At 68.2% G+C, this 21,546-nt stretch overlaps 1 protein-coding gene across 3 annotated transcripts in view; it reads right to left on the bottom strand.

Annotated features, from left to right (window-relative positions):
• Positions 1-15: 15 nt before the first annotated feature.
• Positions 16-21,546, bottom strand: part of SPNS1 (SPNS lysolipid transporter 1, lysophospholipid) — a 22,374-nt gene continuing 843 nt past the window's right edge. For 2 of the 3 annotated variants that reach the window (XM_075917937.2, XM_075917939.2), the window contains 12 exons: positions 20,746-20,975; positions 20,594-20,659; positions 20,115-20,251; positions 18,540-18,691; positions 17,440-17,506; positions 16,634-16,776; positions 16,401-16,556; positions 11,282-11,480; positions 9,954-10,019; positions 2,557-2,655; positions 1,981-2,152; positions 16-1,195 (listed from right to left, as the gene is read on the bottom strand). In XM_075917937.2, coding sequence (XP_075774052.2) covers positions 1,101-1,195; positions 1,981-2,152; positions 2,557-2,655; positions 9,954-10,019; positions 11,282-11,480; positions 16,401-16,556; positions 16,634-16,776; positions 17,440-17,506; positions 18,540-18,691; positions 20,115-20,251; positions 20,594-20,659; positions 20,746-20,975 — 1,582 coding nt within the window. In that variant the 3' untranslated portion in view covers positions 16-1,100. Of the gene's footprint in view, positions 1,196-1,980; positions 2,153-2,556; positions 2,656-9,953; positions 10,020-11,281; positions 11,481-16,400; positions 16,557-16,633; positions 16,777-17,439; positions 17,507-18,539; positions 18,692-20,114; positions 20,252-20,593; positions 20,660-20,745; positions 20,976-21,546 lie in introns of those variants that run through there. The other variant, XM_075917938.2, reaches the window with a different exon arrangement.

Below are 21,546 nucleotides of genomic sequence, written 5' to 3'. Positions count from 1 at the left end.
ACACCCACAGCAAGAGCCAGAGCCACGGTTTAATGTGGGGCACCTCGCCAGCCCCCCAAGGAGCCCACGAACCCGCGCCTGGGGAGGTGGGCAGCCCAGCCCGTGTCCATACGTCTGTCCCTGAGGTGGCCGGACCCCACTTCCTTTACGGGGGCTCCACGCTGGCCTGCGCCCGCCCCATGGGGCACCCAGGGGGACTCAGAGTCCAGAGCCGGTGGCGCCCGAGCCTGGCCCTTGCGGGTGGACAGAGTCTAGAGCCAGCGGCGCCCAAGCCCGGCCCTTGGGGAGACCCAGAGTCTAGAGCCGGTGGCACCCGAGCCCAGCCCTTGGGGGGGGACAGAGTCTAGAGCCGGCGGCACCCAAGCCCGGCCCTTGGGGGGGGGACAGAGTCTAGAGCCGGCGGTGCCCAAGCCCGGCCCTTGGGGGGCACAGAGTCTACAGCCGGTGGCGCCCGAGCCCGGCCCTTGGAGGGGGACAGAGTCTAGAGCTGGCGGCGCCCGAGCCCGGCCCTTGGGGGGGGAGAGAGTCTAGAGCCGGCGGCGCCCGAGCCCAGTGCTGGAGGGATCCAGAGTCTAGAGCCGGCGGCGCCCGAGCCCGGCCCTTGGGGGGGACAGAGTCTAGAGCCGGCGGCGCCCGAGCCCGGCCCTTGGGGGGGACAGAGTCTAGAGCCGGCGGCGCCCGAGCCCGGCCCTTGGGGGGGACAGAGTCTAGAGCCGGCGGCGCCCGAGCCCGGCCCTTGGGGGGGACAGAGTCTAGAGCCGGCGGCGCCCGAGCCCGGCCCTTGGGGGGGACAGAGTCTAGAGCCGGCGGCGCCCGAGCCCGGCCCTTGGGGGGGACAGAGTCTAGAGCCGGCGGCGCCCGAGCCCGGCCCTTGGGGGGGACAGAGTCTAGAGCCGGCGGCGCCCGAGCCCGGCCCTTGGGGGGGACAGAGTCTAGAGCCGGCGGCGCCCGAGCCCGGCCCTTGGGGGGGACAGAGTCTAGAGCCGGCGGCGCCCGAGCCCGGCCCTTGGGGGGGACAGAGTCTAGAGCCGGCGGCGCCCGAGCCCAGCCCTTGGGGGGGACCCAGAGTCTTTGCCCGGCGGTGCCTGAGGACACCGATGTCAGATGAGGACGCTGGAGACAGGCACTTTGGTGGATCGTCCCCGCTGCGGCACCACAATCGGCTCCTCTGTCTCGGCCTCCTCCGGCAGCAGCCCTGGCGGGAGGGGAGAGTCAAAGGCTGGCATTGTGGGCAGAGGGGCAGGACTGGGGCTGCTAGCCGGGACACAGACCTGCAGGTGCCATGGGGGGATTCATGATGCCCAAACTTTTGGGGCAGGGGTCGGGGGGTACACAGCTTGGCGGCCCGGGTCCAGTGGGAGATGGCAGGGGTCGGAGGCAAGGAGGGAGTCGGGGCGCTGTGGGGCAGCGACAGGTGGAGGCGCAGCCGACGGGTGGGGCAGCGACGGGAAGGGGGGTGCCGCGGGAGGGGCCGATGAGCGGAGGGCCCTGCAGGGGGGGGGCCGACAGGCAGAGAGCACCGTGGGGCAGCGACGGGCAGGGGAGGGGGGCCGCGAGGCAGTGACGGGCAGGGGAGGGGCGCGGACGGGCGGGGGAGGGGGCGCCGTGGGGCAGCGACGGGCGGGGGAGGGGGGCTGACGGGGCGGGGGAGGGGTGGCGACGGGCGGGGGAGGGGCGCCGGGGCAGCGACGGGCGGGGGAGGGGCGCCGCGGGGCCGCGACGGGCAGGGGAGGGGTGGCAACGGGCGGGGGAGGGGCGCCGCGGGGCAGCGACGGGCGGGGGAGGGGTGGTGACGGGCGGGGGAGGGGCGCCGCGGGGCAGCGACGGGCGGGGGGAGGGGTGGCGACGGGCGGGGGAGGGGCGCCGCGGGGCAGCGACGGGCGGGGGAGGGGGGCGACGGGCGGGGGAGGGGCGGCGACGGGCGGGGGAGGGGCGCCGCGGGGCCACGACGGGCGGGGGAGGGGCGCGGCAGGGACGCACCCTGGGCACCGAGCTCGGCGCGCTTGCGGTCGGCCTGGACGAAGAGCGCGGTGGCGAGGAAGAAGGCCCCGCCCAGCGCGCCGGCGAAGGCGCTCAGCATGAGGGCGTGCTGCAGGCTGTGGAACTCCAGCAGGTAGGACGGGGGGCGGCCCCACTGCAGCCTGTCACTGATCTGGGGGGCAGAGAGGGTGAACCGAGCTGCCCCACACCCCTCTGCCCTCCCCCGCGCTGCGAGCTTCCCCCAGCAGTGCCCCTGCCAGCTCTCCCCCACGCTGCGAGCTTCCCCCAGCAGTGCCCCCGCCAAACCTCCCTCGCGCTGCGAGCTTCCCCCAGCAGTGCCCCCGCCAAACCTCCCCCGCGCTGCGAGCTTCCCCCAGCAGTGCCCCCGGCAAACCTCCCCCACGCTGCAAGCTTCCCCCAGCAGTGCCCCAGTCAGCCCTCCCCCGCGCTGCGAGCTTCCCCCAGCAGTGCCCCCGCCAAACCTCCCTCGCGCTGCGAGCTTCCCCCAGCAGTGCCCCCGCCAAACCTCCCCCGCGCTGCGAGCTTCCCCCAGCAGTGCCCCCACTGTGCACTCACCACTCCGATGAGATAGGGGCTGCCGGCGTCGCCCAGCAGGTGGGACAGGACAATCTGGAAGGCCTCGGCCGTGGAACGGCGCGTGGGCACCACCACGTACTGCAGGGGAAGGGGGGGTCAGCACAAGCCCCGAGGGGTCCCCCGCACTCTGCTCACCCTGTCTCTGCCGCCCCCCTGGTGGGGGAATGGGCCCAGCTCTCTGTCCCTCTGTCTGGCCCTGCCGCCCCCCGGTGGGGGAATGGGCCCAGCTCTCTGCCCCTCTGTCTGTCCCTGCCGCCCCCCGGTGGGGGAATGGGCCCAGCTCTCTGCCCCTCTGTCTGTCCCTGCCGCCCCCCGGTGGGGGAATGGGCCCAGCTCTCTGTCCCTCTGTCTGGCCCTGCCGCCCCCCTGGTGGGGGAATGGGCCCAGCTCTCTGTCCCTCTGTCTGGCCCTGCCGCCCCCCGGTGGGGGAATGGGCCCAGCTCTCTGCCCCTCTGTCTGTCCCTGCCGCCCCCCGGTGGGGGAATGGGCCCAGCTCTCTGCCCCTCTGTCTGGCCCTGCCGCCCCCCGGTGGGGGAATGGGCCCAGCTCTCTGTCCCTCTGTCTGTCCCTGCCGCCCCCCCGGTGGGGGAATGGGCCCAGCTCTCTGCCCCTCTGTCTGTCCCTGCCGCCCCCCGGTGGGGGAATGGGCCCAGCTCTCTGCCCCTCTGTCTGTCCCTGCCGCCCCCCCTGGTGGGGGAATGGGCCCAGCTCTCTGCCCCTCTGTCTGTCCCTGCCGCCCCCCCTGGTGGGGGAATGGGCCCAGCTCTCTGCCCCTCTGTCTGTCCCTGCCGCCCCCCGGTGGGGGAATGGGCCCAGCTCTCTGCCCCTCTGTCTGTCTCTGCCGCCCCCCGGTGGGGGAATGGGCCCAGCTCTCTGCCCCTCTGTCTGTCCCTGCCGCCCCCTGGTGGGGGAATGGGCCCAGCTCTCTGCCCCTCTGTCTGTCCCTGCCGCCCCCCGGTGGGGGAATGGGCCCAGCTCTCTGCCCCTCTGTCTGTCTCTGCCGCCCCCCGGTGGGGGAATGGGCCCAGCTCTCTGCCCCTCTGTCTGTCTCTGCCGCCCCCCGGTGGGGGAATGGGCCCAGCTCTCTGCCCCTCTGTCTGTCTCTGCCGCCCCCCGGTGGGGGCTCCCTGGGGCTGACTGAGGCAGGGACGTGGCAGGGCGCCCGGCGCGGGGGGGGGGCTCCCTGGGGCTGACTGAGGCAGGGACGTGGCAGGGCGCCCGGCGCGGGGGGGGAGGCTCCCTGGGGCTGACTGAGGCAGGGACGTGGCAGGGCGCCCGGCGCGGGGGGGGGGCTCCCTGGGGCTGACTGAGGCAGGGACGTGGCAGGGCGCCCGGCGCGGGGGGGGGGCTCCCTGGGGCTGACTGAGGCAGGGACGTGGCAGGGCGCCCGGCGCGGGGGAGGGGGGCTCCTGAGGCAGGGATGTGGCAGGGTGCCCGGCGTGGGGGGGGGGGCTCCCTGGGGCTGACTGAGGCAGGGACGTGGCAGGGCTCCCTGGGGCTGACTGAGGCAGGGACGTGGCAGGGCGCCCGGCGCGGGGGGGGGGGCTCCCTGGGGCTGACTGAGGCAGGGACGTGGCAGGGCGCCCGGCATGGGGGGGGGCTCCGTGGGGCTGACTGAGGCAGGGATGTGGCAGGGCGCCCGGCGCGGGGGGGGGGGGGCTCCCTGGGGCTGACTGAGGCAGGGACGTGGCGGGGGGGGGGGCTCCCTGGGGCTGACTGAGGCAGGGACGTGGCAGGGCGCCCAGCGCGTGGGGGGGAGCTCCCAGAGCCGTGGGTCCCAAAGGGGAGCTCGGCAGAGGCCGAGCCGGGGGCGGGGATGAGCGGGGGGGGGACCTGGGACCCCTCCCCCCGAGAGCAACGAGGCTCCTGCGCTAACAACCATCCTCTGCCACGGCTGTGACGGCGTCGGGGGCCCCGCCCTGCCCCCACCCGCAGCCAGAGGGGACTCTCAGGCGGCAGGTAGAACGGAAGGGTCGTCGGGTCCCAGGGACACGGGGCAGTTCCGCTGGGGGAGGGGCTCACGGGCCCTGGACCCCCTTTCCAGCTCCCAGCCTGTGGGGGGCGGGGGGCCCGGGCACTCACTGGGCTGGGGGGACCCTGAGACCCTGGCTACGTCTACGCTGGCGTCATCTTGTGCACAGACTCTAGCACAGGAGCTCTGGCGTAGAGGCTGCACGAGGCTCGGGCCTGGGGCAAGAGCCGCCTCGCCAGCGCGGACGCCCTGCGCAGGACACTCTGACGGCCACGTCCGCCATCGGGACATTCCTGCTGCCCGGCTGCACTGGCCTCCTGCGCAAGAACAGCTGCCCAGGGGGCTTCTTCGGGAGCGGGAGCTCTGGCGCCAGCCTGAGAGTGTGTGTGAGTGTGTGCGCGCGTAGACGCAGCCTGAGTGTGTGTGTGCGTGCGCGCGTAGACGCAGCCTGAGTGTGTGTGTGTGTGTGCGCGCGTAGACGCAGCCTGAGTGTGTGTGTGTCTGTGTGCGTGCGTAGACGCAGCCTGAGTGTGTGTGTGTGTGTGCGCGCGTAGACGTAGCCTGAGAGTGTGTGTGAGTGTGTGCGTGCGTAGACGCAGCCTGAGTGTGTGTGTGTGTGTGTGCGCGCGTAGACGCAGCCTGAGTGTGTGTGTGTGTGTGCGCGCGTAGACGCAGCCTGAGTGTGTGTGTGCGTGCGCGCGTAGACGCAGCCTGAGAGTGTGTGTGTGTGTGTGCGCGCGTAGACGCAGCCTGAGTGTGTGTGTGTGTCTGTGCGCGCGTAGACGCAGCCTGAGTGTGTGTGTGTGCGTGCGTGCGTAGACGCAGCCTGAGTGTGTGTGTGTGCGTGCGTGCGTAGACGCAGCCTGAGTGTGTGTGTGCGTGCGCGCGTAGACGCAGCCTGAGTGTGTGTGTGTGTGTGCGCGCGTAGACGCAGCCTGAGTGTGTGTGTGTCTGTGCGCGCGCGTAGACGCAGCCTGAGAGTGTGTGCGCGCGCGCGCGTAGACGCAGCCTGAGAGTGCGCGCGCGCGCGCGCGCGTAGACGCAGCCTGAGAGTGTGTGCGCGCGCGCGCGCGTAGACGCAGCCTGAGAGTGTGTGCGCGCGCGCGCGCGTAGACGCAGCCTGAGAGTGTGTGCGCGCGCGCGCGCGTAGACGCAGCCTGAGAGTGTGTGCGCGCGCGCGCGCGCAGACGCAGCCTGAGAGTGTGTGCGCGCGCGCGCGCGTAGAGGCAGCCTGAGAGTGCGCGCGCGCGCGCGCAGACGCAGCCTGAGAGTGTGTGCGCGCGCGCGCAGAGGCCGCCTGAGAGTGCGCGCGCGCGCGCGCAGACGCAGCCTGAGAGTGTGTGCGCGCGCGCGCGCGTAGACGCAGCCTGAGAGTGTGTGCGCGCGCGCGCGCGTAGACGCAGCCTGAGAGTGTGTGCGCGCGCGCGCGTAGACGCAGCCTGAGAGTGTGTGCGCGCGCGCGCGTAGAGGCAGCCTGAGAGTGCGCGCGCGCGCGTAGAGGCCGCCTGAGAGTGCGCGCGCGCGCGCGCAGAGGCCGCCTGAGAGTGCGCGCGCGCGCGCGCAGAGGCCGCCTGAGAGTGCGCGCGCGCGCGCGCAGAGGCCGCCTGAGAGTGCGCGCGCGCGCGCGCAGAGGCCGCCTGAGAGTGCGCGCGCGCGCAGAGGCCGCCTGAGAGTGCGCGCGCGCGCATAGAGGCCGCCTGAGAGTGCGCGCGCGCGCATAGAGGCCGCCTGAGAGTGCGCGCGCGCGCATAGAGGCCGCCTGAGAGTGCGCGCGCGCGCATAGAGGCCGCCTGAGTGTGCGCGCGCGCGCATAGAGGCCGCCTGAGTGTGCGCGCGCGCGCATAGAGGCCGCCTGAGTGTGCGCGCGCGCGCATAGAGGCCGCCTGAGTGTGCGCGCGCGCGCATAGAGGCCGCCTGAGTGTGCGCGCGCGCGCATAGAGGCCGCCTGAGTGTGCGCGCGCGCGCATAGAGGCCGCCTGAGTGTGCGCGCGCGCGCATAGAGGCCGCCTGAGTGCGCGCGCGCATAGAGGCCGCCTGAGTGTGCGCGCGCGCGCATAGAGGCCGCCTGAGTGTGCGCGCGCGCGCGCATAGAGGCCGCCTGAGTGTGCGCGCGCGCGCGCATAGAGGCCGCCTGAGTGTGCGCGCGCGCGCGCATAGAGGCCGCCTGAGTGTGCGCGCGCGCGCGCATAGAGGCCGCCTGAGTGTGCGCGCGCGCGCGCATAGAGGCCGCCTGAGTGTGCGCGCGCGCGCGCATAGAGGCCGCCTGAGTGTGCGCGCGCGCGCGCATAGAGGCCGCCTGAGTGTGCGCGCGCGCGCGCATAGAGGCCGCCTGAGTGTGCGCGCGCGCGCGCATAGAGGCCGCCTGAGTGTGCGCGCGCGCGCGCATAGAGGCCGCCTGAGTGTGCGCGCGCGCGCGCATAGAGGCCGCCTGAGTGTGCGCGCGCGCGCGCATAGAGGCCGCCTGAGTGTGCGCGCGCGCGCGCATAGAGGCCGCCTGAGTGTGCGCGCGCGCGCGCATAGAGGCCGCCTGAGTGTGCGCGCGCGCGCGCATAGAGGCCGCCTGAGTGTGCGCGCGCGCGCGCATAGAGGCCGCCTGAGTGCGCGCGCGCGCGCGCATAGAGGCAGCCTGAGTGCGCGCGCGCGCATAGAGGCAGCCTGAGTGCGCGCGCGCGCGCATAGAGGCAGCCTGAGTGCGCGCGCGCGCGCATAGAGGCAGCCTGAGTGTGCGCGCGCGCGCGCATAGAGGCAGCCTGAGTGTGCGCGCGCGCGCGCATAGAGGCAGCCTGAGTGTGTGCGCGCGCGCGCATAGAGGCAGCCTGAGTGTGCGCGCGCGCGCATAGAGGCAGCCTGTGTGTGTGCGCGCGCGCGCATAGAGGCAGCCTGAGTGTGCGCGCGCGCGCGCATAGAGGCAGCCTGTGTGTGTGCGCGCGCGCGCATAGAGGCCGCCTGTGTGTGCGCGCGCGCGCGCATAGAGGCCGCCTGTGTGTGCGCGCGCGCGCATAGAGGCCGCCTGTGTGTGCGCGCGCGCGCGCATAGAGGCCGCCTGTGTGTGCGCGCGCGCGCGCATAGAGGCAGCCTGAGTGTGTGCGCGTGCGCATAGAGACAGCCTGTGTGTGTGCGCGCGCAGAGACAGCCTGTGTGTGTGCGCGCGCGCGCATAGAGACAGCCTGAGTGTGCGCGCGCGCGCGCATAGAGACCGCCTGAGTGTGCGCGCGCGCGCATAGAGGCAGCCTGAGTGTGCGCGCGCGCGCGCATAGAGGCAGCCTGAGTGTGCGCGCGCGCGCATAGAGGCAGCCTGAGTGTGCGCGCGCGCGCATAGAGGCAGCCTGAGTGTGCGCGCGCGCGCATAGAGGCAGCCTGAGTGTGTGCGCGCGCGCATAGAGGCAGCCTGAGTGTGTGCGCGCGCAGAGGCAGCCTGAGTGTGTGCGCGCGCAGAGGCAGCCTGAGTGTGTGCGCGCACGCAGAGACAGCCTGAGTGTGTGCGCGCGCGCAGAGACAGCCTGAGTGTGTGCGCGCGCGCATAGAGGCAGCCTGAGTGTGTGCGCGCGCGCATAGAGGCAGCCTGAGTGTGTGCGCGCGCGCATAGAGGCAGCCTGAGTGTGTGCGCGCGCATAGAGACAGCCTGAGTGTGTGCGCGCGCGCAGAGACAGCCTGAGTGTGTGCGCGCGCGCAGAGACAGCCTGAGTGTGTGCGCGCGCGCAGAGACAGCCTGAGTGTGTGCGCGCGCGCAGAGACAGCCTGAGTGTGTGCGCGCGCGCAGAGACAGCCTGAGTGTGTGCGCGCGCGCAGAGACAGCCTGAGTGTGTGCGCGCGCGCAGAGACAGCCTGAGTGTGTGCGCGCGCGCAGAGACAGCCTGAGTGTGTGCGCGCGCAGAGACAGCCTGAGTGTGTGCGCGCGCGCATAGAGACAGCCTGAGTGTGTGCGCGCGCGCATAGAGACAGCCTGAGTGTGTGCGCGCACGCATAGAGACAGCCTGAGTGTGTGCGCGCGCGCATAGAGACAGCCTGAGTGTGTGCGCGCGCGCATAGAGACAGCCTGAGTGTGTGCGCGCACGCATAGAGACAGCCTGAGTGTGTGCGCGCGCGCATAGAGACAGCCTGAGTGTGTGCGCGCGCGCATAGAGACAGCCTGAGTGTGTGCGCGCGCGCATAGAGACAGCCTGAGTGTGTGCGCGCGCGCAGAGACAGCCTGAGTGTGTGCGCGCGCGCATAGAGACAGCCTGAGTGTGTGCGCGCGCGCATAGAGGCAGCCTGAGTGTGTGCGCGCGCGCATAGAGACAGCCTGAGTGTGTGCGCGCGCGCATAGAGACAGCCTGAGTGTGTGCGCGCGCATAGAGACAGCCTGAGTGTGTGCGCGCGCGCAGAGACAGCCTGAGTGTGTGCGCGCGCGCAGAGACAGCCTGAGTGTGTGCGCGCGCGCAGAGACAGCCTGAGTGTGTGCGCGCGCGCATAGAGACAGCCTGAGTGTGTGCGCGCGCGCAGAGACAGCCTGAGTGTGTGCGCGCGCAGAGACAGCCTGAGTGTGTGCGCGCATAGAGACAGCCTGAGTGTGTGCGCGCGCAGAGACAGCCTGAGTGTGTGCGCGCACGCAGAGACAGCCTGAGTGTGTGCGCGCGCGCAGAGACAGCCTGAGTGTGTGCGCGCATAGAGACAGCCTGAGTGTGTGCGCGCGCGCAGAGACAGCCTGAGTGTGTGCGCGCATAGAGACAGCCTGAGTGTGTGCGCGCATAGAGACAGCCTGAGTGTGTGCGCGCACGCAGAGACAGCCTGAGTGTGTGCGCGCACGCAGAGACAGCCTGAGTGTGTGCGCGCACGCAGAGACAGCCTGAGTGTGCGCGCACGCAGAGACAGCCTGAGTGTGTGCGCGCGCGCAGAGACAGCCTGAGTGTGTGCGCTCACGCAGAGACAGGCTGAGTGTGCGCGCACGCAGAGACAGCCTGAGTGTGTGCGCGCGCGTGCGTAGGGCCCAGCGGGGGGCACGTAGGCACGGCTTAGCCGCCTGCCACCTGCGCTAAGGGGTGGAATCTGAACAAAGCCGGGGGGCTGCCTGGGGGCTGAGGGAGGAGCTGCTGGGGGTTGGGGCGCTTGGGCGGAGGGAGGCATGCAGGGAGCAGACTAGTCCAGGCCAGGGGGTCCAGGGGCCTGTGAACCCCTCCCCCAGAGGACTAGGCTCTGCCCTGGCTCCGGGGGCCACGTGGGGCCCGTGCTGCGCTGCCTCTGAGAAGCAAGAACCCTTCCACCCTACGGCCTGACAGTCACACCCGGCTGGGGCCGGGGTCCCCGACGCGCCGTCACAAGCCTCGCACTCCTCCCAGCAGCCAAGAGTCACCCTTCCCCCAGGCCCTACCCCAGCCTGGGGCAGACTTGGAGAGGTGGGTTAGACTCACCAGCAGGGCAGACTCACCAGCAGGATGTCGGCGACGATGGCCCAGTTCAGTGACAGCAGCGTCTCCCCAGCGAAGATGAAGACCTGCGGGGCAAGGCCGCTGGTTACCCGGGTGCCCCCGCCGTGGCTCTCAGACGGCAGGGAGACCAAGGTTATTGCTTCCCAGGGACACAGCCTAGCGCAGGGTGCATGTCACAGGGAGCCAGCTGCATTCGGGCCCGTCCTCCGGGGGAGCAGGGCCCCGGGCCCCTTCCTGCTCTCATCCTAACCCAGAGAGACGGGCGACCCCCAGGTCCCGCCTGCCCTTAGCTCCAGTGTCCCCTGGACCCCGACAGGACAGACTGCACATCCTTCCCCAGCGAGTCCTGCCCAGAGCTGCACAGCCTGGGGAAACTGAGGCAGCCACGCGGAACCCGTCCCGACAGCAGAATCACAGCCCGCCCCACAAGGCCACCCGAGAGGGCACAATGAATCCAGTCCCCGCTACGGCACTGGGAGTCTGGGGGAATCGGGGGGCCGCATGCAGGGGGGCGCCCAGTGCCTCAGGCTATTCCTGGTTCAGTGTGACAAAGGGGGGAGTTCGCTGTCTCAGAGACCGGCCCAGCGACTGCTGCCTGGTGCCTGGTGCCCGGTACCCGGCCCCACGCAGAGGACACGGCCGGTTCCGGGGGCTGCAGAGGGGACCCCAGCGACCGGCCCAGCTGGTCCCAGGAGGGGAGAACGTTGGGCGGGGGGCGCAGGAGGGGGGCTCAGGCGACCCTGGTTACTGGACAGAAGACACTGGGCGGGGAGGGGCTGCGGATCTGGGCAGGGGGCAGAGCAGGCAGAGCCCCCCGGCTGCAGGGCAGACTCACTCTGCGGGGCTGGGGGCCAGGCCCACAGGCCGGGAGACCTGGGCTGGGTTCCCAGCCCCATAGCCCCTCCTGTGGGTGCTGCGGGGGGTCGCTCTGGGCTGGGGGCCAGGCCCACAGGCCGGGAGACCTGGGCTGGGTTCCCAGCCCCATAGCCCCTCCTGTGGGTGCTGCGGGGGGTCGCTCTGGGCTGGGGAGCAGGGCTGGGCTGTTCCCTCTGGGAGGGGAGGCCCTGGGGTCCAGAGGGAGGGGACCCCCCAAGGGGCTCACGGCGGAGGAGGCGGCTGGAGGCCCTGAGAGGCGCCGTCCCGGAGGCGTGGACCCCCCAGGGGAGAGGGCCCCCCAGGAGAGGGTCGCCGCACTGGAGTGGCCCCCGGAGAAGGGGCTGTCTCACTGCTGCTGGGCCGGAGGGCCCCCCGGGAAGGACAGGTGAGCGTGGGCGGGACCGGTCGGCTCCGAGCGCCCCCCAGAAAGCCCCCCCCGCCTTGCACTCACGTAGGTGGCGATGCTGCTGGCCGGGGCGCACGCCAGCGCCAGGAAGAGGAAGGGCGCGGAGCCCAGCAGACCGGCGGCGCACACCAGCGGGTCGGCCCGGGGGTTGGCTCTGCGCAGGCGCTTGGAGATCTCCACGCCCGCCCCCACGCCCAGGACGCCCGTCACGCACGTGATGACGCCGAAGATCAAGCTGTGCAGGCTGAGGGGAGAGGGGGGCAGAGTCACCGGGGGCAGAGCGCAGGGACTGCGACCAGGCGAGTGCTAACAGGGAGATCTCTGGGGGAGAAGCAGATCCAGGACTCTTGGGGGAGGTGGGTGTTGTCTGGGGCTTTCTTGCGGTGCGCTGGGCTCGTGTTTGGGAGTGAGGCTTGGCGTGTGCGCTTGTTGGGGTTTTGTTTGTTTATTTATTTATTTTCCCGTGTTCGAGAGTGAGGCTTTTTTTTTCTTCCCCCCCCCCCCCCGCCCTCCCCCTCCCCCTGATGGAGTTTGTGCTGTGATTGGCTGTGAGTGGCAGGTGGAAACTGTTGGCTTCTAATTAAAGTTTGAATTCTAGAAGCCTCTGCTGATTGGCTGAGCCTTGGTAGGGGGAGGGGCTTTATAAGGCAGTGGGCAAGCGACCAAGGAGCTTGCGAACAGGTGAGTGCTACCAGGGAGGTTAGAGAGGGAGTGGGAAGGGCGGGAGGTTCTCTTGCCTTTCTTTTTAAATCCCTTCTCCAGGACAGCAGCGATGGATGGTGATGGGTCTGCTGTTGTTACCTGCACAGCGTGTGCCATGTTTGTCTTCCTCCCGGAAGAAAGAACGGATGTCATCTGCACCAAGTGCAAGCTGGTCGACATTTTGGAAGAAAAAATTAGAAGACTGGAGGCCCAAGTGTCGACCCTACGCTTGATCAGAGAGGATGAAGACTTCCTCGATAGAAGGCAGCATTTAATCCTTCAAGCACGGCAGGCAGAGGAGCCAGAGAGGGCAGTACGGGACCAAGAAGAGAACTGGCAGCATGTAACTTCTAGAAGGGGGAAAAGGCCAGCACAGGAATCCCCCGATGCTATAGAGGAAAGCAATCGCTTTCAAGCTCTCGCCACAGGCTCTGCAGTGCTGAAAGCTCTGGAAGGGACCTCACAAGGAAGAAACCAGAAGGGAACACCGTCTACTGGAAGGCATGGGATGCGTAGTCCTAGGGATGGGGGTTCCACAGCCACCACCTCCAAAAGTAAACGATGGGTGGTGGTGGTCGGGGACTCCCTCCTAAGAGGGACTGAGCCATCCCTCTGCCGTCCGGACCTGGAATCTCGAGAGGTGTGCTGCTTACCGAGAGCTCGCATTCAGGATGTCACTGAGAGGCTTACCAAGCTGATCAAACCTTCAGATCGCTACCCCTTCCTGCTTCTCCACGTGGGAGCTAACGATACGGCCAAGAATGATCTTGAGCGGGTTACTGCGGATTATGTAACGCTGGGAAGAAGGATCCAAGAATTTGGAGTGCAAGTGGTGTTCTCGTCCATCCTCCCTGCTGAAGGGAAAGGACTGGGCAGGGATCGTCGAATTGAGGACGTAAATGCGTGGTTGCACAGATGGTGTTGCAGAGAGGGCTTTGGTTTCTTCGACCATGGGACTCTGTTCCAGGCGCAAGGATTGTTAGGAAGAGATGGGATCCACCTAACGAAGAGAGGAAGGAGCATCTTCGCGGGCAGGCTTGCAAACCTAGTGAGGAGGCTTTAAACTAGGTTCGTTGGGGGACGGTGACCAAAACCCTGAGGGGAGTGGGAAAGTCGGATACTGGGAAGAAATGCAGAGAGGAAGGGGCAAGAAAGGAGGACCCCTGATTCGAATGGAGAAGATAGAGCAGTCAACTGGCTACCTGAAGTGTTTGTACACTAATGCGAGAAGCCTGGGCAACAAACAGGAAGAACTGGAGGCCCTGGCCCAGACCAAGAAATATGATTTAACTGGGATAACAGAGACTTGGTGGGATGACTCGCATGACTGGAGCGCTGTCATGGAAGGGTATAGACGGTTCAGGAAGACCAGGCAGGGGAGAAAAGGAGGAGGAGTTGCACTATATGTAAGAGAGCACTACGATTGCTCTGAACTCCAGTATAAAGAGGGAGAAAAACCTGTTGAGACTCTATGGGTTAAGTTTAAAGGAGCAAACAACAGCAGTGATGTTGTGGTTGGTGTTTGCTACAGGCCACCGAATCAGGTGGATGAGGTAGATGAGGCTTTCTTCGGACAACTGAGCGAAGCTTCCAGATCGCAGGCCCTGGTTCTCGTGGGGGACTTTAATCACCCTGACATCTGCTGGGAAACCTACACGGCAGTACACAGGCAATCCAGGAAGTTTCTGAAGAATGTTGGGGATAACTTCTTGACACAGGTGCTGAAGGATCCGACCAGGGGCCGTGCGCAGCTTGACCTTCTGTTCACAAACAGGGAGGAACTAATAGGGGAAGTGGAGGTGGGTGACAACCTGGGAAGCAGTGATCATGAGATGGTAGATTTCAGGATCCTGACCAAAGAAAAGGAAGAAAAGAGTAGTAAAATACACACCTTGGACTTCAGAAAAGCAGATTTTGACTCCCTCCGAGATCTGATGGGCAGAATCCCCTGGGAAGTTAACATGAAGGGGAAAGGAGTCCAGGACAGCTGGCAGTATTTTAAAGAAGCCTTATTGAAGGCACAGAAAGAAACCATCCCGACGCGTAGCAAGAGAGGCAAACATGGTAGGAGACCGGACTGGCTTCCAGGGGAAATCCTTGGTGAACTTAAGCACAAAAAGGAAGCTTACAAAGAGTGGAAACTTAGACAAATGACCAGGGAGGAGTTTAAAGGTCTAGCTCGAGAATGCCGGGGGGTTATCAGGAAGGCGAAAGCGCAAATGGAATTGCGACTGGCTAAGGATGTGAAGGATAACAAGAAAGGTTTCTACAGGCATGTTAACAAGAAGGTGATCAGAGAGGGTGTGCGGCCCCTAATGGATGAAGGAGGTAACCTAGTGACCGATGATGTGGGGAAAGCTGAAGTACTCAATGCTTTCTTTGCCACTGTATTCACGGACAAGGTCGGCTCCTGGACTTCTGCGCCAAGTGACGCAAGATGGGATGAAGATGGACAGCCCATGGTGGGTAAAGAACAGGTTAGGAACTATTTAGAAAAACTAAACGTACATAAATCCATGGGTCCGGACTTAGTGCATCCGAGGGTACTGAGGGAGTTGGCAAATGTCATTGAAGAGCCTTTGGCTATTATCTTTGAAAAGTTGTGGAGATCGGGAGAAATCCCGGATGACTGGAAAAAGGCAAATGTGGTGCCCATCTTCAAAAAAGGGAAGAAGGATGATCCAGGGAATTATAGGCCGGTCAGTCTTACCTCGGTTCCTGGAAAAATCATGGAGGGGATCCTTAAGGAATCCATATTGAGGCACTTGGAAGAGGGGAAAGTGATTAGGAATAGTCGGCATGGATTCACAAAGGGCAAGTCGTGCCTGACCAATCTGATTAGCTTCTATGATGAGGTAACTGGCTCGGTGGACATGGGGAAGTCAGTGGATGTGATAGACCTTGACTTTAGCAAGACTTTTGATAAGTCTCCCACGATATTCTTGCCAGCAAGTTAAGGGATTGTGTACAGGCAGTCCCCGGGTTACATGGATCCGACTTACATCAGATCCCTACATACAAACAGGGAGAGGCAACCCTGCACTAGCTGCTTCCCCCCAGCAGACAGGGAGACGCGGAGCGGCTTTTCTCAGCAGACACCTCAGCTTGAGAATAAAGGACTGAGGGGAGTGAGTTGTGGGAGAATAAAACTGAGCTCTGGAGAAATGTTTGGCTAGAGTTTCCCCTACAATATGTACCAGTTCCGACTTACATACAAATTCAACTTAAGAACAAACCTACAGTCCCTATCTTGTACGTAACCCGGGGACTGCCTGTATTGGATAAATGGACGGTAAGATGGATAGAAAGCTGGCTAGAAGGCCGGGCCCAGCGGGTAGTGATCAACGGCTCGAGGTCAGGATGGCGGTCGGTTTCTAGCAAAGTACCCCAAGGTTCGGTTCTAGGACCGGTTTTGTTCAATATCTTTATTAATGACCTGGATGAGGGGATGGATTGCACCCTCAGCAAGTTTGCGGATGACACTAAGCTGGGGGGAGAGGTAGATATGCTTAACGGCAGAGGTAGGGTCCAGAGTGACTTAGACAAATTGGAGGATTGGGCCACAAGAAATCTGATGAGGTTCAACAAGGACAAGTGTAGAGTCCTGCACTTGGGATGGAAGAATCCCAAGCATAGTTACAGGGTGGGGACCCACCGGCTAAGTAGTAGTTCTGCAGAAAGCACCTGGGGGTTACAGAGGATGAGAAGCGGGATATGAGTCAGCAGGGCGCCCTTGTAGCCAAGAAGGCTAATGGCATATTAGGATGCATTAAGAGGAGCATTGCCAGCAGATCCAGAGATGTCATTATTCCCCTTTATTTGGCTTTGGTGAGGCCGCATCTGGAGTGTTGTGTCCAGTTCTGGGCCCCACTACAAAAAGGATGTGGACGCATTGGAGAGGGTCCAGCGGAGGCAACCAAAATGATTAGGGGGCTGGAGCACATGACCTATGAGGAGAGGCAGAGGGACTTGGGTCTGTTTAGTCTGCAGAAGCAAAGAGTGAGGGGGGGTTTGACAGCAGTCTTCAACTTCCTGAAGGGAGGTTCCAAGGAGGCTGGAGAGAGGCTGTTCTCAGTAGTGACAGATGGCAGAACAAGGAGCAATGGGCTCAAGTTGTGGTGGGAGAGGTCCAGGTTGGATATTAGGAAAAACTCTTTCCCTAGGCGGGTGGTGAAGCACTGGGCTGGGTCCCTAGGGAAGTGGTGGAGTCTCCATCCCTAGAGGTGTTTCAGTCTCGGCTTGACAAGGCCCTGGCCGGGTTGATTTAGTTGGGTTGGTCCTGCCTAGAGCAGGGGGCTGGACTTGAACTTCTGAGGTCTCGTCTAGCTCGATGATTCTAGAGAGGGGGCCACGGGGGGGGCGGAGAGTGGCCCCGACACCCGGGGGGAGAGCGGGTCTCGTGGTCGCGGGCAACTGCCAAGTCGGGGGGCTGAGGGCCGGCCGGAGCCCCCGTGGCGCTCACCTCTCCTCGGAGCTGCAGGTATCCCCGTGGGGGCAGGGCTGGCACCCCCCCGTGGCCAGGCAGGAGCGGTACAGGAAGGCCGGGGCCCACAGCGCCAGCGACCCCGTCACGAACGCCACGGCCGTGAAGCCCAGCGAGGACAGCACGAAGCTCCGGCTGCCGAGAGGTGGGGGAGGTGAGAGCGCTCCCTGCTGAGCCCCCCCGCCCCGCCCCCCGCCCTGTCCCCCACTCACTTGCGGCTCAGCGCCCGGACGTCGGTGGCCCAGGAGGTGTAGCGCAGGGGGGAGGTGGAGTGACTCTCCACAGCCCCCCGTGGCGGCTCCTGCAGCACCGTGACCAGCAGCACCACGGCCAGCACGCCCAGCGCCGGCGTCACCTGGGGCAGAGCCGGAGCCGTGTTGCCAAGGGGCACTTGCCTCAGTTTCCCCGCGGGCTGCGCTGAGAGCCCAGCTGGCGGGGAGCCGAGGGACAGGTGCCAGGCTCAGCCAGAGAACCGCACACTGGGGCTGATCCCCGGGGTCAGGCAGAAGCCGTGTGGGGGCAAACAGGAGTACGGCGTGTGCCAGCCACGCAGTGGGATCGTGCCACAGGAGAACCCGGGCATGTGCCTCAGTTTCCCTGGGCACTGCCCCACTACGCAGCCAGGCATGGGAACGCCAGCGGGGACTCGGAGGGCGGCGGCCCCGTGTCCTTCGTCCCTAGCATGCGGGGGCAGGGCCAGGCGAGCAAGACAACGACTGAGGCAGGGGCATGGGGTCAGGCCCTTGGGGGGCAGGGAAGGGCAGGCCCTGGCTCTGGGCCCCCTCCCCCCAATCTGGGCTGCCCTGGGCCCTGTGCTGCCCAGGGCCCTGTGCTGCCCAGTCTGTGCTGTGCTGGGTCCCGGGGAGCCAGCGAGCCCCCTGTGCCCCTGCCAGCTGGGAGACCCTGGCTGTGGGTGGGGGCAGGGCCCGGGGGGTTCCCCCACTCCCACCAAGCCCTGCCCTGCCCCCAGAGGCGACCCTGCCGCCCTGAGCCCCCCGGCGCTGCCCCACAGCCTCACCCGCAGGGCCCAGTGCCAGTCCTCAGCCAGGTCCTTCACCTTGGAGCCCACGATGTAGCCCAGCCCGCTGCAGAGGAGAGGCAGGTACGTGACAGGGCTCCCCCCCCACGGCCCCCAAATCCTCCACCCCCCCGGTGCCGAAACCCCCACCCCCTACGGCCCCCAAACCCTCCACCCGCCGACGGCCCCTGGCGTCTTCTCCCCCCACGTCCCCCAAACCCTCCACCCCCCCGGTGCCGACACCCCCACCCCCCATGGCTCCCAAACCCTCCACCCCCCAGCGTCTCCACCCCCCGACGTCTCCCCTCCCCACGGCCCCCAAACCCTCTACCCCCCCCAGTGCCGACACCCCCTCCCCCCAAACCCTCCACCTCCCAGCGTCTCCTCCCCACGACACCCCCACCCCCAGTGTCTCCTCCCCGCGACACCCCCACCCCCCACGGCCCCAAACCCTCCAGCCCCGGGCATCTCCATCCCCTCAGCCCCCAAACCCTCCACCCCCAACACCACCCAGCACCGCCACCCCCACGCCCCCTGGCGCCGCCACACCCCGTGGCCCCCAAACCCTCCACCCCCCAGCACCGACACCCCCGGCACCTCCACCGCCCGTGGCCCCCAAACCCTCCACCCTCCCGGCACCGCCACCCCGCCACCTCCACCCCCCCCCCCCGGCACCGCCACCCTGCCACCCCCGGCACCTCCACCGCCCGTGGCCCCCAAACCCCCCCCCCGCCACCCCGCACCTCCACCCCCGCCCCCCCGGCACCGCCACCCTGCCACCCCCGGCACCTCCACCGCCCGTGGCCCCCAAACCCTCCACCCTCCCGGCACCGCCACCCTGCCACCCCCGGCACCTCCACCCCCCCCCGGCACCTCCACCGCCCGTGGCCCCCAAACCCTCCACCCTCCCGGCACCGCCACCCTGCCACCCCCGGCACCGCCACCCTGCCACCCCCGGCACCTCCACCCCCCCCCGGCACCTCCACCGCCCGTGGCCCCCAAACCCTCCACCCTCCCGGCACCGCCACCCTGCCACCCCCGGCACCTCCACCGCCCGTGGCCCCCAAACCCTCCACCCCCCGGCGCTCCCAGCACCTCACCTGCCAACGGGGATGGCGAAGTAGAAGAGGGCCAGCATGCGGCTGCGCTGCTCGCCCACAAACAGGTCAGCGATGATGGTGGGGGCGATGGTGGAGTAGCTGGCCTCCCCCACCCCCACCAGCCCCCGCGTCACCAACAGCAGCCAGAACCTCTGAGGAGAGAGATGGTCAGAGACAGCGACCCCCCCCGCCCGCCACGCGGCCCTCCCTCCCCCGCCCGCCACGTGCCCCAGGGCCACTCGGCCCTCCCTCCCCCACCCGCCATGCGCCCCAGGGCCACTCGGCCCTCCCTCCCCCGCCCCTCCCTCCCCCGCCTGCCACGCGCCCCTCCCTCCCTCCCCCGCCCGCCACGTGCCCCAGGGCCACTCGGCCCTCCCTCCCCCGCCCCTCCCTCCCCCGCCTGCCACGCGCCACAGGGCCGCTCGGACCTCCCTCCCCCGCCTGCCACGCGTCACAGGGCCGCTCGGACCTCCCTCCCCCGCCCCTCCCTCCCCCGCCCGCCACGCGCCACAGGGCCGCTCGGACCTCCCTCCCCCGCCCCTCCCTCCCCCGCCCGCCACGCGCCACAGGGCCGCACGGCGCTCTCCCACCCACCACGCGCCACAGGGCCACACGGCCCCCCTCCCCCGCCTGCCACACGGCACAGGGCCGCTCGGACCTCCCTCCCTCCCCGCGCCGCTCGGCCCTCCCTCCCCCGCCCGCCACGCGCCACAGGGCCGCTCGGCCCTCCCTCCCTCCCCGCGCCGCTCGGCCCTCCCTCCCCCGCCCGCCACGCGCCCCTCCCTCCCTCCCCCGCCCGCCACGCGCCCCAGGGCCACTCGGCCCTCCCTCCCCTGCCTGCCACGCGCCCCTCCCTCCCTCCCCCGCCCGCCACGCGCCCCAGGGCCACTCGGCCCTCCCTCCCCCGCCTGCCACGCACCCCTCCCTCCCTCCCCCGCCCGCCACGCGCCACAGGGCCGCTCGGACCTCCCTCCCCGCGCCGCTCGGCCCTCCCTCCCCCGCCCGCCACGCGCCACAGGGCCGCTCGGCCCTCCCTCCCCCGCCCGCCATGCGCCCCAGGGCCACTCGGCCCTCCCTCCCCCGCCCCTCCCTCCCCCGCCTGCCACGCGCCACAGGGCCGCTCGGACCTCCCTCCCTCCCCGCGCCGCTCGGCCCTCCCTCCCCCGCCCGCCACGCGCCACAGGGCCGCACGGCCCTCCCTCCCCCGTCCGCCACAGGGCCGCTCGGCCCTCCCTCCCCTGATGCTGGGTTCCAGGCCTGCTGGGAAATGCAGCTGCTGGGACCCTCCCCACAACGTCCCCTATACAGCCCTGGGCATTAAGAACAGCTGAGCTGCCAGACGGAGTCAGCCCAAGGGGCCACCAGCCCAGCGTCCTGTCGGCCGACAGCGGCCAGGCCCGGTGCCCCAGAGGGAGTGACCAGAGCAGGGAACCACCCAGGGATCCCTCCCATCCCCGGTTCCCAGCCTCTGGCCATAGCCACTGCTGGCCCCAGCCTCCACAGACGTGGCTAGCTCAGCCCCCCCAGCGCACCCATTCCCCAGGCAGAGCCCCTGGACCCAGCCCCAGCTGGCACCTCGCGAGGGATGAAGCTGGAGCCCAGCGTGACGGCCGACCAGAAGGCGATCCCCAGGCAGAGCAGGCGCTTACGGTGGTAACGGTCACCCAGGTAGCCAAAGATCGGGGCCAGAACCATGTAGCTGCAGATGAACACTGCGGGGGAAGAGCGGGGCGCCGCTAGGGGGAGGAGCCTGCACCCACTGCCGGCCATGGCCCCTGGGCTGGAAAGGGTCACCCGCGGATTCTCTGGAGGCAGGCTCAGGCGGGCAGTTCAGTCCTCTGGCCTCGAGCCCTCGTGTGTGGGCGGCGACTCCGGGGCAGTGGCCCTGAGGGACGCTAACGTGGCTGGGCTGGGGCCGCACAGGAAGGGGCTCAGGCTTCGGCTGTAAGCAGCCCTGGGCTGAGCCGTTTGCCAGGACGTGACCCCCCAGCTGGGCCAGCAGATCCCTCCCCCACTCCCTAAGGCCACGTGCCCGCTCCCGCCTGGCCCCGTACCTGTCTGCAGGAGCCCGGAGCTGCTGTCTCCAATGCGAAAGAAGGACTCGATGTCCGGCAGGATACCTGCAGAACCCAGCCGGGAGAGGGGTTAGACAGCAGGCACCGGCCCCCCAGTGCTCACACAGCCCCCCAGAGCTCCCCCGCCGCACCCGCCACCGTGAAGCGGTCCATGTAGTTGAGCAGGTTGATATAGCAGAGCACAGTCACCATCATCACCGAACGGGGGTGCGAGATGCCAGTGACGGCCTGCACCCCCCCCTCAGGCTGTTCCCCAGCCCGGGGCCCCCCTGCCGCCTCCTCGGTCTCGTCCGCCTGGCTCAGGAACGGGGCAGTGTCGGGATAGGGACCGCGGCGGGTCGCCATGGCTCCGGAGCAGGCTCTGCAGAGACACGAGATTAGGTATCCCTGCCTCAGTTTCCCCATCCCTGGCCTCCCAGTCACCCTCCCAATGGGCTGCTCCCCAAGTCACCCCCCACGGGCCGCCCCCCAAGTCACCCACCGCCCGCAATGGGCTGCCCCCCAGTCACCCCCCCGCCCCCAGTGAGCCACCTCCCCCGTCACCCCCCCGCCCCCAGTGAGCCGCCTCCCCCGTCACCCCCCGCCCCCCAATGAGCCGCCCCCCCCCAGTGAGCCGCCCCCCCACCCCCCGCCCCCCAGTGAGCCGCCCCCCAGTCACCCCCCCGCCCCCCATTGAGCCGCCCCCCCCAGTCACCCCCCCGCCCCCCACCCCCCAGTCACCCCCCGCCCCAATGAGCCGCTCCCCCAGTCACCCCCCCGCCCCCAGTCACCCCCCCCGCCCCAATGAGCCGCCCCCCCAGTCACCCCCCCACCCCCAGTCACCCCCCGCCCCCAATGAGCCGCCCCCCAGTCACCCCCCGCCCCAATGAGCCGCCCCCGTCACCCCCCGCCCCAATGAGCCGCCCCCCAGTCACCTCCCGCCCCCCAATGAG

This window comes from Pelodiscus sinensis, chromosome 5, assembly GCF_052426305.1.
Source record: "Pelodiscus sinensis isolate ZL-2025 chromosome 5, ASM5242630v1, whole genome shotgun sequence".
Lineage (NCBI taxonomy): Eukaryota > Metazoa > Chordata > Testudines > Trionychidae > Pelodiscus > Pelodiscus sinensis.
Note: the sequence above shows the minus strand (reverse complement) of the source record. Positions and strands in the feature narration are given on the sequence as shown.